This window comes from Hippopotamus amphibius, chromosome 2 (genome assembly GCF_030028045.1).
Source record: "Hippopotamus amphibius kiboko isolate mHipAmp2 chromosome 2, mHipAmp2.hap2, whole genome shotgun sequence".
Classification (NCBI taxonomy): domain Eukaryota; kingdom Metazoa; phylum Chordata; class Mammalia; order Artiodactyla; family Hippopotamidae; genus Hippopotamus; species Hippopotamus amphibius.
The window spans coordinates 69,658,706-69,673,525 of record NC_080187.1 but is presented as its reverse complement, the minus strand read 5'-3'; the positions used below and the strand labels follow the sequence as shown (position 1 = coordinate 69,673,525).

General features: G+C 43.1%; 1 protein-coding gene across 4 annotated transcripts in view; it reads left to right on the top strand.

Annotated features, from left to right (window-relative positions):
* Positions 1–4,695: 4,695 nt before the first annotated feature.
* Positions 4,696–14,820, top strand: part of NTRK2 (neurotrophic receptor tyrosine kinase 2) — a 345,813-nt gene continuing 335,688 nt past the window's right edge. For 3 of the 4 annotated variants that reach the window (XM_057722523.1, XM_057722521.1, XM_057722520.1), the window contains exon 1: positions 6,741–7,112. In XM_057722523.1, coding sequence (XP_057578506.1) covers positions 6,901–7,112 — 212 coding nt within the window. In that variant the 5' untranslated portion in view covers positions 6,741–6,900. Of the gene's footprint in view, positions 4,939–5,833; positions 6,052–6,538; positions 7,113–14,820 lie in introns of those variants that run through there. The other variant, XM_057722524.1, reaches the window with a different exon arrangement.

The following is a 14,820-nucleotide window of genomic DNA, read 5'->3' as shown; positions in this document are numbered from 1 at the left end:
TACATTGCAATAGTTCTATAAAGATGGGGTCATACTGGATATACTCTTTTTGTCTGGTTTCTTTCACTTAGCATAATTATTCTGAGATTCATCCATATGGTTGCAGGTATCAATAGTTGATTGCTTTTCATTGTTGAGTGGCATTTCATATGCCACAATTTATCCATTTACCTACTGATGAATATTTGAATTGTTTTAGTTTTTAGCTATACAAAAAAAAAAAAAACAAAAAAAAACGCTGCATGAATACTCAGGTTAAGTTGCTGTGTGGATATTTCTTTTGGGTAAATACATAGAAGTAGAATGGCTGGATCACATGGTAGGTGTATGCTTCACTTTTTAAGAAACTATTCTACTTTTCCAAAGCGGCTGTGTCATTTTACACTCCCACAAGCAGTGTATGAGAATTCCAGTTGCTCCATATTCTCACCAACACTTAATGTGGTGAGTCTTTTTAATTTTGGCTATTCTAATTGGTTTGTAGGTATCTCTTTGTAGTTTTAATTTGCATTTCCCCAATGACTAATGATGTTGAGCATCTTCTTATATGCTTATTTGCCACCTATATACCTTCTTTGGTAAAGTATATGTTGAAATCATTTGCACACTTTTAAAATTGTTTATTAAGTTTTGAGAGTTTTTTATAAACTCTTTATAAGTCCTTTATTAGATATATGATTTGCAAATATGTCTCCCAATTTGGGGCTTTTATTTCATTCTCTTAAAAGTGTGTTTTGAAAAGCAGAAATTATTAATTTTTATAAAATTCAATTTATCCATTTTTTCCTTTTATATATTGTGCTTTATCTCTAAGTATGCTCATGCTATTGTAATTAGTATTATTTTAAAATTTTAATTCTAATTTTTTTGTTGCTAGCATATGATACAATTAATTTGTAAACATTTAACTTGTATCCTGCAAACTTGATAATTTACATATTAATATGAGTAGCTTTTTTTGTAGATTCTATTGGATTTTCTATGTAGGAGATCATATTGTTTGTTTATAAAGGTAGTTCTATTCTTCTTTCCCAGTATGGATTTTTTTATTTATATTTCTTGACTTATTGTACTGACTAGAATCTTTAGTAGAATGTTGAATAGAAATGGTGAAAGTGGATATCCTGTCTCCTTTTTGACATTTGGGAAAGAGCATTATGTCTTCTATTTTAAACATTATGTTAGCTATAGGATTTTGTTCTTTTTTTTTTTTGTAGATTCTATTTATCAGTTGAGGATATTACCTTTTATTTCTAGTTTGCCAAGAGTTTTCAAGAATAGATGTTGGATTTGGTCAAATACTTTTTCTGTGTCTTTTGAAGTGATGATGTAATTTTAGCTTTTTAGTCTGTAAATATGGTAAGTTACATTGATTGATTTTAAAATATTAAACTAAAAGTCATTTGCTTGATCATGATGATTTTGGATGTATGGTGTTCTGTTGGATTCAATTTGAGGAAATTTTGTTTAGAATTTTAGCATTTATATTCATGAGGGATATTAATTCGTTGTTTTGTTTTCTTGTAATGTCTTTTGTCTGATTTTGGTATCATGGCAATGCTGGCCTCACAGAATGAGTTGGAAAGTGTCCCTTCCTCTTCATTTTCCTGGTATATTTTGGTACTATTCATTTTCTGGTCTTATTTTTCCTTAATTATTTTGTGGAATTCACCAGTGAAGCCATTTGGATCTGGAGTTTTCTTTATGGGAAGATTTTAAACTATAAATTTAACTTCTGAAATAGATACAGGACTATTCAGGCAAACTATTCCTTCTATAGTGAGCTTTGTTAGCTTTTATCTCTCATTTCATTTAAATTGTCGACTTTATCTGCATAATGTTGTTCACAATATTTTCTTATTCCTTTAATATTCACAGACTCTCCAGTGCTGTCATTGCTTTCATTCCTGTTATTGACAATTTGTGGCTTCTCTCCTTCATTCCTGGTCAGTCTGGCTAGAGGTTTATCAATTGTACTCATCTTCTCAAAGAATCAGCTTTTGGCTTCATAGATTTTCTCTCATTTTTCTGTTTTTTTTTTTTTAATTTTTTTTATTTCATTGTTTTCCATTCTGATCTTTATCATTTCCTCTCTCCTGTTTACTTTGTGTTTAACTTGTTCTTCTTTTTCTGGTTTCTCAAGGTGGAAATTGAGGTCATTGGTTACAGACCCTTTCTTCTTTTCCGATATGGGCATTTAGTGCTATAGAATTCCTCGTAAGTACTTGATGCTTTAGTGGCATCCCTCAAATTGTTTTTCTGAAATATTTGTTTAACATTTGCCTCTTTCCCCAGCTTTATTGAGCACAAATTCTATGTCATATTTTCAATTTCCTTTTTGAATGCTTCTTTGACCTTGTTCCTTTTTATCTTTTCTTTCCCTGGCCTCAGGTAGTTTCATTACCTGCATGTGCTAATCAGTACTTTGCTGAATACTTAAGAGAGAACCTCTACAGACCTCCAGGGTACTCTCTCTAGAATCACTCTCTTCCCTGATATTCTGTCCTTGTGAACTCTGCCCTCGTTGATTTCCCTGGCCTCTAGGCTGTATCTCCTTAACTCAGGGAGTTGGACTCTGTCTGGGTTCCCTCACCCTGAGCCCCAGCCTTCATTGTCTTATGTCCACTGTCCTGAAAATTATTGTTTCAGGTGTTTTGTTCAGTGTGTTGCTGCTTTTGTTGGGAGGTTAAATGTTCCCTATTTCTCCATCTTAGAAGCAGAAACTGGCAGTATTTCTGTTTTTGTTTTAATAACCTAGTATTGCATGTTGAATTCAATTTATTGTGTTATTACAAGCACTAGAAAATGAAATGGTATAAAATAGAAAATAAAATATCACTGTTATTTCATGCATTAAGAGAAAACTTTGTTTAGTGGAACTTTTTTTTTTTTAGTTACATGCATATATGTATGTGTGCATTGGATTATGATATAAAAGGCATTTCTTACTGTAGGCCATGGTGAAAATAGTTTGAGAAACATTGTTCTGGGTTCATCATAGCTCAGTACCGGCAAGAGTCTACAATACTTAGTCTCCATTTCTGCCTTGAGGAGTTCATATGATCTGGTGAAAATTATCTCTATTTTATTTTGTCCATCTGAAAAATGTTCACTATTCACCTACAAAGCCATGGTCCGAGAATCCCTGATATCTCTGTGAAATATCTTGCAGGTCTCAAATTGAGATCGATTCATAATTCTATCAGTTAAGAAATAATTACTGATTGCCCAGTGTATTTCAGGCACTGAAAATGTGGAGGTTCCAGCATGAACCAGAGGGAGGCCTTCCCTGGCCTAGTGCCAGAACATACCTGGCAGCTAGAGGAGGCAAAAAGTCAGGCTTCAAGAAAGATTATGGAGCTAGGAAGGAAGGTGTCCAGGGAGCATTACTCAGATAGACTTGCAGGGTTAGAGGTTAAGAAAGTGAGAATGTGGATGGCCTGTTTGAGGAATCTCAACTTCAATTTGTTTCATTAAACACACATATATATTTTAATACCTACTACATGCTTGAGATATATTAATGAAAAAAGTAGACCCTTGCTTTCATGGAGTTTACATTCTATTGGGAGAGATGCAATAAATAATAAATATAATAAGTAAATGATCTGTTAAAAGATAGTAAGTACTATAGAAGAAACAGGGCAGGAAGGGAAGGGTGATTAGAAATGGGGCCGCCAGTTTTAATTTTAAGTGAGATATATTTAGTGGCGGCATATTTAGAATCTAAATATAGTAGTATTATATATCTATTATAATACAAATTCTAAAAATATTCCAACATAATTAGAATCTTCTGGTCTGCAAACTACTCTAAAACTGTTGGTCCTTTGGATGTTGCGTTGACACTTTGCAGTCACTAGGGTGCAAATGGGTCATTTCTGGGAAAAATGGGATGAGAGTGGAGGTGTGAGAGAGATGTGGGTATTTCCGTACACACCCTTCCCCCAGGTGTTCCGCAGGGGCAGCTCCATTAAGGACACTGGCAAGCCAGGCGGAGGAGTGTTACTGTATGACCTGGACAAAGACATTTTTTGCCCTTGACTTCCCTACCTTAGCATATCCTCACCCAGCAGGGGCCGAGCAGAGAAATGAACTTCAGCCTGGGCCATTCAGCACCCGATGCGTGTCACAGCCGAGTGATGGTGGAGAGGGGAAGGCCTACTGGCCTTGTCTTCCGGCCCTGCAACAAGACGTTTGGATGCTGCTCTAGGATACCCGCTTACACTCAGCGCCCAGGGTTTGTGCAAAAGCCCTATTAAATGCTTTCAGTTCCCTTGTAATATTTAAAGTGTAGCCGAGATCTGGCGTTCGGGGTTCTCGATGCTTCCCACTCCCAGCATCTTCGGACAGATCGGTGACCATTCTTATCCTTGAATGAGTTCCCCTCACATGGCCCTTTTTCGCGCGGAGGGCTGCCCACCTTTTCCCCGGGGCGGAAGCGAGGCGAGGACTGGCTAGCCGCGCTTGAGTCTGGCGCGCACGCGTCGGCCGCCGCCGGTTGCGCATCTGGAAGCCAGAGCGCGCCTCCCGCGCAGTGCCCGGCGCGGCCGCGGCCGTGGGTTGGTGCTCCCAAGCGTGCCGGGCGCTCTCTCCCCGCGCGGGGGCACCAGAGCCCTCGGAAGTGTCAGGCACTGCGGTGCATTTTCCCAGTTCCCTTTTAAATGACTGCGGAAAAACAGACTCTCCGAGCCGCAAATGGGAAGAAGGATTCTCAGACAAGGCTCGCGAATGCCCCGCAGCCATCATTTAACTGCACCCGCAGAGCAGTTACTGTTTGTCACCAGACCCTCCCGGATCGCCTCGTTTGTCTCTAGTGAGACCCCGAGGCTCTGCCCGCGCCGGGCTTCTCAGTAGGTGGATGTCTGTCGTGCTCCGGGCAGCGCCGGCGCAGGGCAAGCGTTCGCGCACACCCGCGCACACACGAAAACGCGCAAGGTACGGCAGGGGAGCAAGGGCTCTGGGTTCCCCGCGTGGGGGTGGGCATCGCGGGGAGTGAAGCTAAGATCTGGGAATGGCTGCATCCTGCCAGGTTGAAGGATGAGAGAAGATGACGCGCGGCGCCACACATCGGACAGGCCAGGGTTGCTGCCGCGCATTTAGGGAACCCAATACGCGTCAGGCGCGCTCCCTTCCCCTCACATGTCTCTGTTTCCCGGGTGTGTGATGCCAGAAAACGGCAGGAAAAAGACCCACTTAGAGAGCTAGAGTTGCGTTTGGAGACTCCTCTCCCTCTGCCAAAGCACTAACTGGAAGACCCTCCAAAAACATCGATGCCCAAATAGATGGCCCAGAATGGGGGCGGTTATCCTTGGTTACCCATGATGGACACGTTTTGATGTTTACAGTATTTATTTATTTTTAGGATAGCTCGTCCTCCCTTTCAGGCAGGATGGGAAAGGAGAATGCAGCGGGGAGGGAGAAGGGAGGGAGGATTCCTATAATAAGAATCAGCGCATTTTTCAGAGCTGAACCGAGCCCGGTTTCCATTTCAAAAAGGGAGACGGCCTCTACTGCGATTTTAGAAGAGACTGTGGTGTGAATTAGGGACTGGGAGGCGTCAGAGCGGAGGAACGGTTCATCTCAGAGGTACCTGGATCTAAATGCACGCACACACACGCACACACACGCGCGCGCGTCTACACGGCCAGGCTGTGTGCGGGTGTGAGCGTGTGTGAACTCCCACATGCTGCTGCTGTGTGCTTCTGGCCAGTGGCACCGATGCCTCCCTCCTCCCCGCTCGCCCCCAGATTCCCCTCCCCTCCCAGATGCTTTTGTCTGGAGGGTGTTATGGGTTTGTGTGTGTATGAGCGTGTGTGTTTTTGGATTTCAGACTAATTTTCTGGAGTTTCTGCCCCTGCTCTGCGTCAGCCCTCACGTCACTTCACCAGCAGTAGCAGAGGCGGCGGCGGCGGCGGCGGCGGCTCCCGGAATTGGGTTGGAGCAGGAGCCTCGCTAGCTCCTTCGCTCGCGCTCTCCGAGCTCCGTGCCCAGCGGCAGGAGGAGCCTGGACCCAGGCGCCGCCGGCGGGCGGTAGGCGCCGGAGCCCGGGTGAGCAGCGCGGACAGTGCCCTCCATCGTCTCGGCCCTCACTGTCCCCCCCTGGGGCGGCCGCGGCGGCTCCCCAGGTGGGACGCGCCGCGCCACCTGCCAGCGCCCCCAGCGCCCAGGGGCCGTGGCGGATTCTGCAGCATCATTCGGGGGCCCCGTCGCGGAACCATCGTCCCCGGCAGTCTCCGCGTTTCCTTTTAAAGGGTCCTACCCCTGGCCCGAGCCATGGAGTCCTGTCTCTGGGACCCTTGCCCCATTTCCCCTCCCTCAACCTCAGGCTCCGGGAGTGGGTGGGCACACTGGTGTCTCCACGGCGTCAGTGCCATCGAGGGGCAAGTTTATTTCTGGGGCCGGAGCTGGGCACTCATCCATTCACAGCCTCGCAGCTGGGCTAGGGTGGGGGTGACGCGAACGCGGAGGGAGAGTACCCAAATTCGTGCTGGATGGGCTCTTGAGCTCAGTCTTACGCGTGTCTGTTTGTCCTCAGCCCCGAGGTGCGTCCCGGATCCCAGCGCGCGTCTAGCCAGGAGCCTGCGCCCCAGAGCGTCCCGGGAGCGCCGCGGGCCGGTGCTCGGCTCCGCGGGCCATGCAGCGGCGGCCGCGGCGCAGCTCGGAGCGGCGGTAGCGCCCCCTGTGAGGAGGCCGGAGATGCCCCTGCCACTGTGAACGGTGCCGCCCGCCAGGACACGTTCAGCCCCGGACACGCTCGTCTCTGCGCGCCTGCCAGGAGCACCGCGAGGAGAGAGAGGCGAGCGCGGCAAAGGCCACCCAGCACCGGCAGGGGAGGCCGGCCGGTGCAGCGCGGGGACACGTACTCAGGCCGACTCGGGCTGGCACTGGTGGCTAGGAATGCCGTCCTGGACGAGGTGGCATGGGCCCGCCATGGCGCGGCTCTGGGGCTTCTGTTGGCTGATTGTGGGCTTCTGGAGGGCCGCTCTTGCCTGTCCCACATCCTGCAAATGCAGCGCCTCTCGGATCTGGTGCAGCGACCCTTCTCCTGGCATCCTGGCCTTTCCGAGGTTGGACTCTACCAGTGCAGACCCTGAGAACATCACCGAAATGTGAGTTCCTGGTGCTCTTCCTCCTTCCTCCTCTCCTTGCCTCTAGGGTCGGGTCTGGCCAGGCGGTCCGTCCTGGGCATGAATGTTGTTTCAAGTCTGGGGAGAAGTCAGAGATGAGAGGTGTGGGGCTGGGCCATCAGTCAGTTACCTGTTTCACTGCCTTGGGGCTGCAAACACGGGGAGAAGTGGGACAATTTAAAATGTTCTAAACAATACATGTCTATTGTATTATATTCCTATGCACTTTATATTTCAAAACCCTGCTGGGTGTGCTTTATTTAGGCTTTCCATATGTAATAACTTAGTTTTAAAGACATTTTTGTTTCATAAGAGAAGTTACAGTAATATTTATGAGAAAGGAGGTTAAAATAATTAACTTTCGAAAAATCTGCTGAAGGAAGTTAGATTCTCCCCCTTAGCTTCTTTCTCTGAGGTTTGAAGTTCACCAATTTCCCTTTTCATTTTCTATATCAGATTTTGCTTAGGAGATTGCATCCAGAGATGGCCTTGAAAATGATCTGTAAGAGGAGAAGTTCTGAGTGTTGAAATGCACTGGCTCAAAAGAGAAAATGTGATCGTTGGAAGCCTAAAAGCCTGGTCTGATTTAATTTGGACTTGACTTCCCAGAGATATAATTTTGAGACCATTTGGATTATAAATCTTAATTGCACATTGAGTAGTTCCCAGGACGAGGTTGGATGATAAAGCAGTGTGTAATACTCTGATGAATGTTGCCTTTAGCCTAGGACCCCTAGGTCCCTGGAAATGCTGGAGCTTGCCCTGGTCCGATGGAGAAGCAGAATTGTGTATTTCTGTCCTCCTCTTCTGATGCCTTGTGACAAATCTATTACCAAGTAGGAACTCACCAATCCTTTCTCCAGCATTTGCCTGTCCCTTCCACTAGAGATTTTTCCCCCTAGGGATTTTGCCATTTTATATGTTTCATTAATAGGAGATTTTATTCATCCATATAGAGGATTGTAAGGCAGAGTTTCTCCCGGTTTTCTTGAGGCTGTTTGACACCACGATAGGCAGCCCCGAAAGTAGGGCTTGGGCTGTGGCCTTCCGGTTGGCGAGTGCGCATGCATTCCTCCCCCCCCCCCCCCCCCACGGATAACGCGCACCCTGGTTGTGCCAACGTAGTTGACCGAGGCAACCTGTTTTTTAATGTAAGTAAGAGACCTTCCCAGTCTCTGTTGTTTGTTGTGCTGGTGATGCTCACGTTAGAAGGCTCGGGCAGAAGGAAATGACAACAGAACAGAGGAGAAACGTGCCGGCCCAGCAGTACTGAGATGTGCCGGGAGCAGCCAACTGTCAGGCTGGATCCGGCATGCTCGGATCGCAATCGTTTTGGCAAAGAGAACAGCAGGCAGGGCTGGAGAGGAAGGGTGGGTAGGGCCCCGACCGCGCCGGCCCTGGCTTGGGCTGGTCGAGGCTCGCCAAGCTGGTCAAAGTGTCCGTGGCCTTTTGTCAGGATCTGTGTGTTTTTCATGAGATGGGGTGTCAGCAGTCAGATGGAGGAAGCCATATGGAATTCAGAGCCCTTCAGACTATTTTGAGACCACAGGGAGTGCCTGTATACAGTTAGATATTGTTTTCTTTTGTGATTGTTTTTAAATTCTGTATTAAGTGATATAATGAAGGCAGAAACAGGGCTTGTGTTTTTTTCATTTTAGTATTTTTTAAGGCCATAATTGGAGGAAGAATTAAAAATTACTATTTTACGCCTTAGTGGTCTTAGCTGCCTGATATATATGAAATTGATAGATTTGAGTAGAGCTTTCATATGTTAGTTCTCACAATCGTTTCTTTTTTATCTGATGGCAGATTCCTATTTTCAGGCTTTTTTTTTTTTTTTTTTTTTTTTTTACATTTACCAAAGCATTTGTCACAGTTATTCATTTAATAATGGCTAATCATAACTCCTAATTTCTATTTGTTGTCTTCTTTTAATTTGAAAATCCGCCGAGATTGATAGAATTGAGAGGTGTGCAGGCTGAGTGTTGAGGATGGAGAATTGGGTTAGAAACATGAGTCAGGCTGGTAGAGGTGAGCTCTGAGAAAAAGTACTTTTCTCTGTTCATTCCCTCAGCTTTATTTGAGTCTTGTCAGTTTGTGTCCCAGTGTCTTTATCTGTAAAACGTATTGAAATCCTTGTTTGGAAAGCACGTCATATAATTATTTTGAATTCTGCTGCTTTGATATCAAAATGACATCAGTGGTTGGGCTTGTTTCACTCTCATCCTTATATGACACCATCTGTGCTCTCTTTCTTACATATTAATATTTGCTTGAACAGCTTTTAAATTCTTGGCCAGTAGATACCAGCTACAGTTGGAACCAAATTACACTTTTTTTTTTTTTACTTTGTTATTAGACCCAGTGGTATTCCTAAAATAACCTGTTTTAAAGTTCTAGTTTAATGGAGTTTAGCTGAAATTATATGTTTCTGTTTTTTTTAAATAAGGCTAATGTAACTAAATAAACTGTGATTAGAACTTGCTGAAACAACAGTTTATTATATTATTTAAAGATAGTAAATCTTTTAATATCTATATTTTGGGGGGAAAGCACAACCACTGTGCCTTTTAAGGTTCAGAGAGAGCCCACATTTAAAAAATATATGTATAGACTAATTAAGGGAGAGGATTTTATTTTTTGATTCTACATACATATTTTAAGCCACACTGACACTTTGTTTTCAGAGTCACTGTTTGAACCTATTTTATTAAAAATCTTCCTTTCACACGGTCTCATACTCTTTACCCACTAATGTGACCTTTGTCTAGATCTAATTCTGTCTATAGATACACATCACACCTGCCCAACATCACACCACCAATATGTGCCAGCTTCTGTTATTTGGAGATGGTTATACCGAAGCAGTGCTAAGTTAAATGTACAAGCAATACTATTGTCACATATAAATGGGATTCAAGAGTCAAGTCTGTGGTTGGAGTTATGTAACCAGGCACTTAAGTCTCAGAATGTGGCAAAATGTTTTGCAAAGGACAAATTCTGTCTCATCCAGTGGTAAAAGGTGTGGTTGAAATATAAAATAGGTCATGGATTTTTAAAAATTTGGTCAGAAACACGACAAAAAGTGTCCCATGTAGGAAGTGTTAAGTATATTCATGTGGTTGTGAAAGGGCATGCATTTTTATATTGCCCATATTTTATGAAGCTCAGCAATGACCCTTTATTTCTAAATTTCTTTGGTGACACTCGCTGATTTTGGATTAATATTTGAAGACCAGTCTAATATTTTCCGTCTTAGTACAATATAAATAGAATTTGTAGCTTCTGCTGCCAGAGCCTCTGTGTGCAATTTATTGTTGGCTTGGTTAAGCGGCTGTAATGTTATGTCATTAATACATTGATTTTGGCTCTCTCACCTTAGTAAGCTTTTTCACTGCCATTAATTGTACTAAAAAAATTCTGGCATTTATAAAGATTCAGTGAAAGGCATCAGATTTTATTACTCTGCTATTTACTTCTCAGCCCCTCCATTGGGGCTTCTAGAGCCTTGGATTGTGCTTTACATGCATTTAAGAACCACAGACTAAGTTTTGAGTGTGATTGTATGAGCCACACTGGACTTGTTAATAAATACGGCAGTCTTATTTACATCATTCATTATTCAGTACAACGTGCAAGCTGGAGTTGAAAACATGCTATCTTCCTGGTGAAGGTATTTACAGAATTCAGCTCGGCATAACCATTTGAAATCTTCTGAGTTTCATACCTTCTATCTCTACATCAAGGAGGTTTTTATTACACTGGGTGAAACAATTGAAAAGCCCCGTGACCTTCTGACCGTACTTTCTTGCACCTCCCCCTCTCCATCACCTCTCATTGACTATACAGGAAAATGTGTTTGATTTTTTTTTCTTCTCCGAAAAGTGATATTTCCTTATGGGAATTCAGAGCACTAGAGTTAAGAGAAGAGCCTGGGTTATATGTTATTACAAGCAAGTAATGGGAAGTTGAGATGATGTGATGCTGAGAAACTTCCCAGCGTTGAGTTTAGTTCTGTTTAAGATCTTTCACTGTTTCTATTCCATAAACCTCTGTTTGTGTTGTTTCCATATTCCCTTGTAAAGACATTTTCTAAGCTGAAAAGTTGGCTGAACAGCTGAGAGTTGAGGTCTCTTTCTCCCCAGGAACATTCTGTATGATCTCTGACTATCTCTAGGTTGTAGGGGTATAAAACCTAAAGTTTTTGTTTAGCTGGGGAAAGGGAATTGAATTTCTTTTTCTGTTTTTGGTTTCTTTTCCTTTTCTTTCCTTCTCCCTTCCTTCCTTTCTTCCTTTTCTTTTTCTTCCTTCCTTCCTTCCTTCCTTCCTTCCTTCCTTCCTTCCTTCCTTCTTTCCTTCTCTCTCTCTCTCTTTCTTTCTATCTTTCTTTCTTTCAACTTTTGGTACCAAACAAGTGCCTCCAGTTTTAACTCATTGCTCATCTTGTCTGTTAGGAAAAGAAACATTATCAAGCCGCTATTGAATATCATACCCTGACATTATCCCTCCAACTAACTTTACCACTTCTCTAGAGAGCTTCTCTTAGGTTCAAAGACTATAGGGTAGAAAATTAGCATTGCTCCTTAGAGCAATGCTAATTTTTAGTTCTTCTTAGTGTTTACAAATCAATTGGATGATTTGGGAGAGACATTATTTAGAGCAATTTTTTTTCTCGTTTGATGTGTGTGAGAGAAAGAAAGGGATAGAAAAAACCAGAATCTTGAGCTATTAATAGCTGATTGATCATTTTCATAATCTATTTGGTCTAAGTTTTTAAAACACAAATCCCACACCCCAGGTGGCAGAGATCTGAGCCCTGCAGTGGCCTGATAATTTTAGCTCCATATTTGATTTCTGATCGATCTCTATTAAAAGAGGGAAAGATCCCACATAATCAGGATACCTTCTCACCACCACTTTGCTCTGTGGGCTGGGAAGTCATAAATATTGATCTCAGAGATGAGGGAGTGAATGAATGCTTGAGATTGTTATAAACCTAGGAAGAAAAATAATGTATACGTACTAAGCTTACATATTTCAAAAAAACCCCATGCGTTATAGAAAGCTTGAGTCAGGAATTACCTGATCTTGAAGCCGTTCCTTAATGTCCCTGGGCCTGAACTTGTCAGATGTAAACCGAGGGCTTTGCATTCCATGCTCTGATTCCGAAGTGCCGCAAAGCTTTTGTTGCAGAGAAAGTGCAGTTTATACATCAGCTATCAAGAAAAGAGTGGTGCTGCGTGCTCAGAGCTTGGCAGTGAGAGAATGAGGACCTTTAGTGTTATCATGGCCTATGTGCATGCTTTCAGTGTCTGCTCCTAGTTCCCCAAGCCATCCATGTCTTTTTTGAAAATTTTTATTTTTAATTATTTTTATTGGAATATAGTTGATTTACAATGTTGTGTTAGTTTCAGGTGTACAGCAAAGTGAATCTGTTATACATGTACATATACCCCCCCTTTTTAAGATTCTTTCCCCATATAAGTCATTACAGAGTACATCCATGTCTTTTTAAATATGAGCTGCTAACAAGACTCATGGCATGTTAGTGCTGGGCTGATGAGACCAAGGTCACAGGGCCACTTAAAATCAGGATCACGGAGGGAAAAGGGGCCTTAGAAATGTTCTGCTCCAAGCTCCCCTGCATGAACAAGGGACAGTGAAGAGAGTCGCTTCTAAGGCCATGGTGCATTAAAGACATCGTGGGGCCCAGAAGCTTTCTCCTAGCATCTGAAGGAAGTGCCAAGGCCCACACTTTGGGATGCCTCCCCTACCTTCTGTGTTCTTGGACTGATCCTGACTCCAGCCCACCATTTTAGAAGCATCAGAGATGTGAAGACAAGATTAGTCTGGCTAGGTCTACACGAACACATCTCTATTGGAGCCAAAGCAGTTACTAAGTTCATGAGCTACCGATCCCGAAGCAATGACCTGATCTTTACACGGGAAGAAATACGGTTTTTTGTTTTATTTACTTTACTATGAGTGTGTTTGTTTGTTTGTTTGTTTGTTTTAATTTTAAGTCTTCCTCTTCTCTAAGTGATGCGTACATAAAAAGTCCGGCTATAGAGAAAAGCCTTCATGAGTTGGCTGCAATGAGAGACGCTGACCTTGCACCTGCTAGACCATCTCGGTGGATTGGGTTTGGAGGGTGGGCAGAGCAGACAGAGTGGAATGAAGGCTGCTGCCCTGGAGTCTTTGCCACAGTCAGGGGTAGTTATGTAAGTGGAGGAATCCACAACTGTTTATACAAAGTCTGTCTGAGCCCCCATGAAAGCCCCGTGGCCAGCAAGTACTATTCTTTCCAGCCTTCTCTTTCCCCCTGACTTCTCATTGCCCCAAGATTGATGGCTGAGCCAGTGAGCAAGCTTAAGGGTTGTTGACTCACATTCAGAATTCATTCTGCTACCATTTTGTATGTTGTACCCAGCCTGTGCTAAGGCTTTTGCGGTATAAGCATGTTTCTGAGACATACCTCTGGTTTCACACAGGGCTTCTCCCAAGGGGCCTGGAAAGCACTTTACAGACATCTGCTTATTTAGGTTTAAAACCTTGCTCTGAAGTAGGTGGGAAGGTCCTGACAGCCTCGGAGGGACTGTCAGGTTGATTGGCTTGCCCAGGGCTCTCTGGTCAAGCGGAGCATAACTCAGAATTTTATCCAGTGTCTCTCTCAGGGCTGTGTCTGCTCAGCCCCACCTGCCCAAATTTGTCCTTGAGACTTGAGAGTGCAGACAATTTTAGGAGAAGTGTAGACATGCAGATAAATGTTCACAAGTTAAACAGCATGGCAGTGGGAAGGAGGTGGACCGAGGCTTCAGCCCATGTCTTTTCCCTTCCACTCTTATCTCCTCGTTTATAACCTGTTACACTCTTAAGAGATAAATGATTTTTATGCCCTTGGGAATATGGCATCTTCTAGTATAGAATAAAAATTTTAGTAACCGCACATCATTTGGAGTCCCTTTTTATTTCAAAGAATGCCCTATTGCTACCTAGTACCCCACCCTTTCCTGTAATCTTCCTATCCCAATATTTCTTGGACAGACACACACACCCCCTAAAATTCTATTTATGTGTGTACAGTGTGTCTATGAATATATATATATGTATAAAACGTTACTAGGTGTGGTCCTTTCAGACTTATTTATTTTGAATTGTAAAATTTTTCTAAGAATTTGGGATTCACTTCCTTAAACCATCCAGACTTTAAAAAAGTGAAGATATAATTGACATACAATATTATGTTAGTTTCAGGCATGCAACACAATGATTCAATATTCGTATATATTGCAAAATCATCTTAACTAGCAAATGTAGTTAACATCCATCACCACACATAGCACTTTTCTTTTTGTGATGAGAAGTTTGGAGATCTACTCTCTTAGCAACTTTCAAATATATAGTACAGTCGTGTTGACTATAGTCACCGTGCTGTGCATTACATCCCCACCCAGACCTCTTAAACATTTGTTTGAATCGTTTTGCCTTTCTCTCCATGAGGACCTGACAGGAAGTCTTCCCTGGATGAAGTATGTGAGCTTTAGAGCAGCGACTCTGTCAGCCAACCTGGCTACTCAGAAACCCGTGTGTCTATCCTCTTTGAATAGTTCTCAACAGAAACAAAAAAATTGTCAGTGAGGTATTTTCAAACAATGCTACAATAGTGTCATTTAAACCAAAAGACATTAGA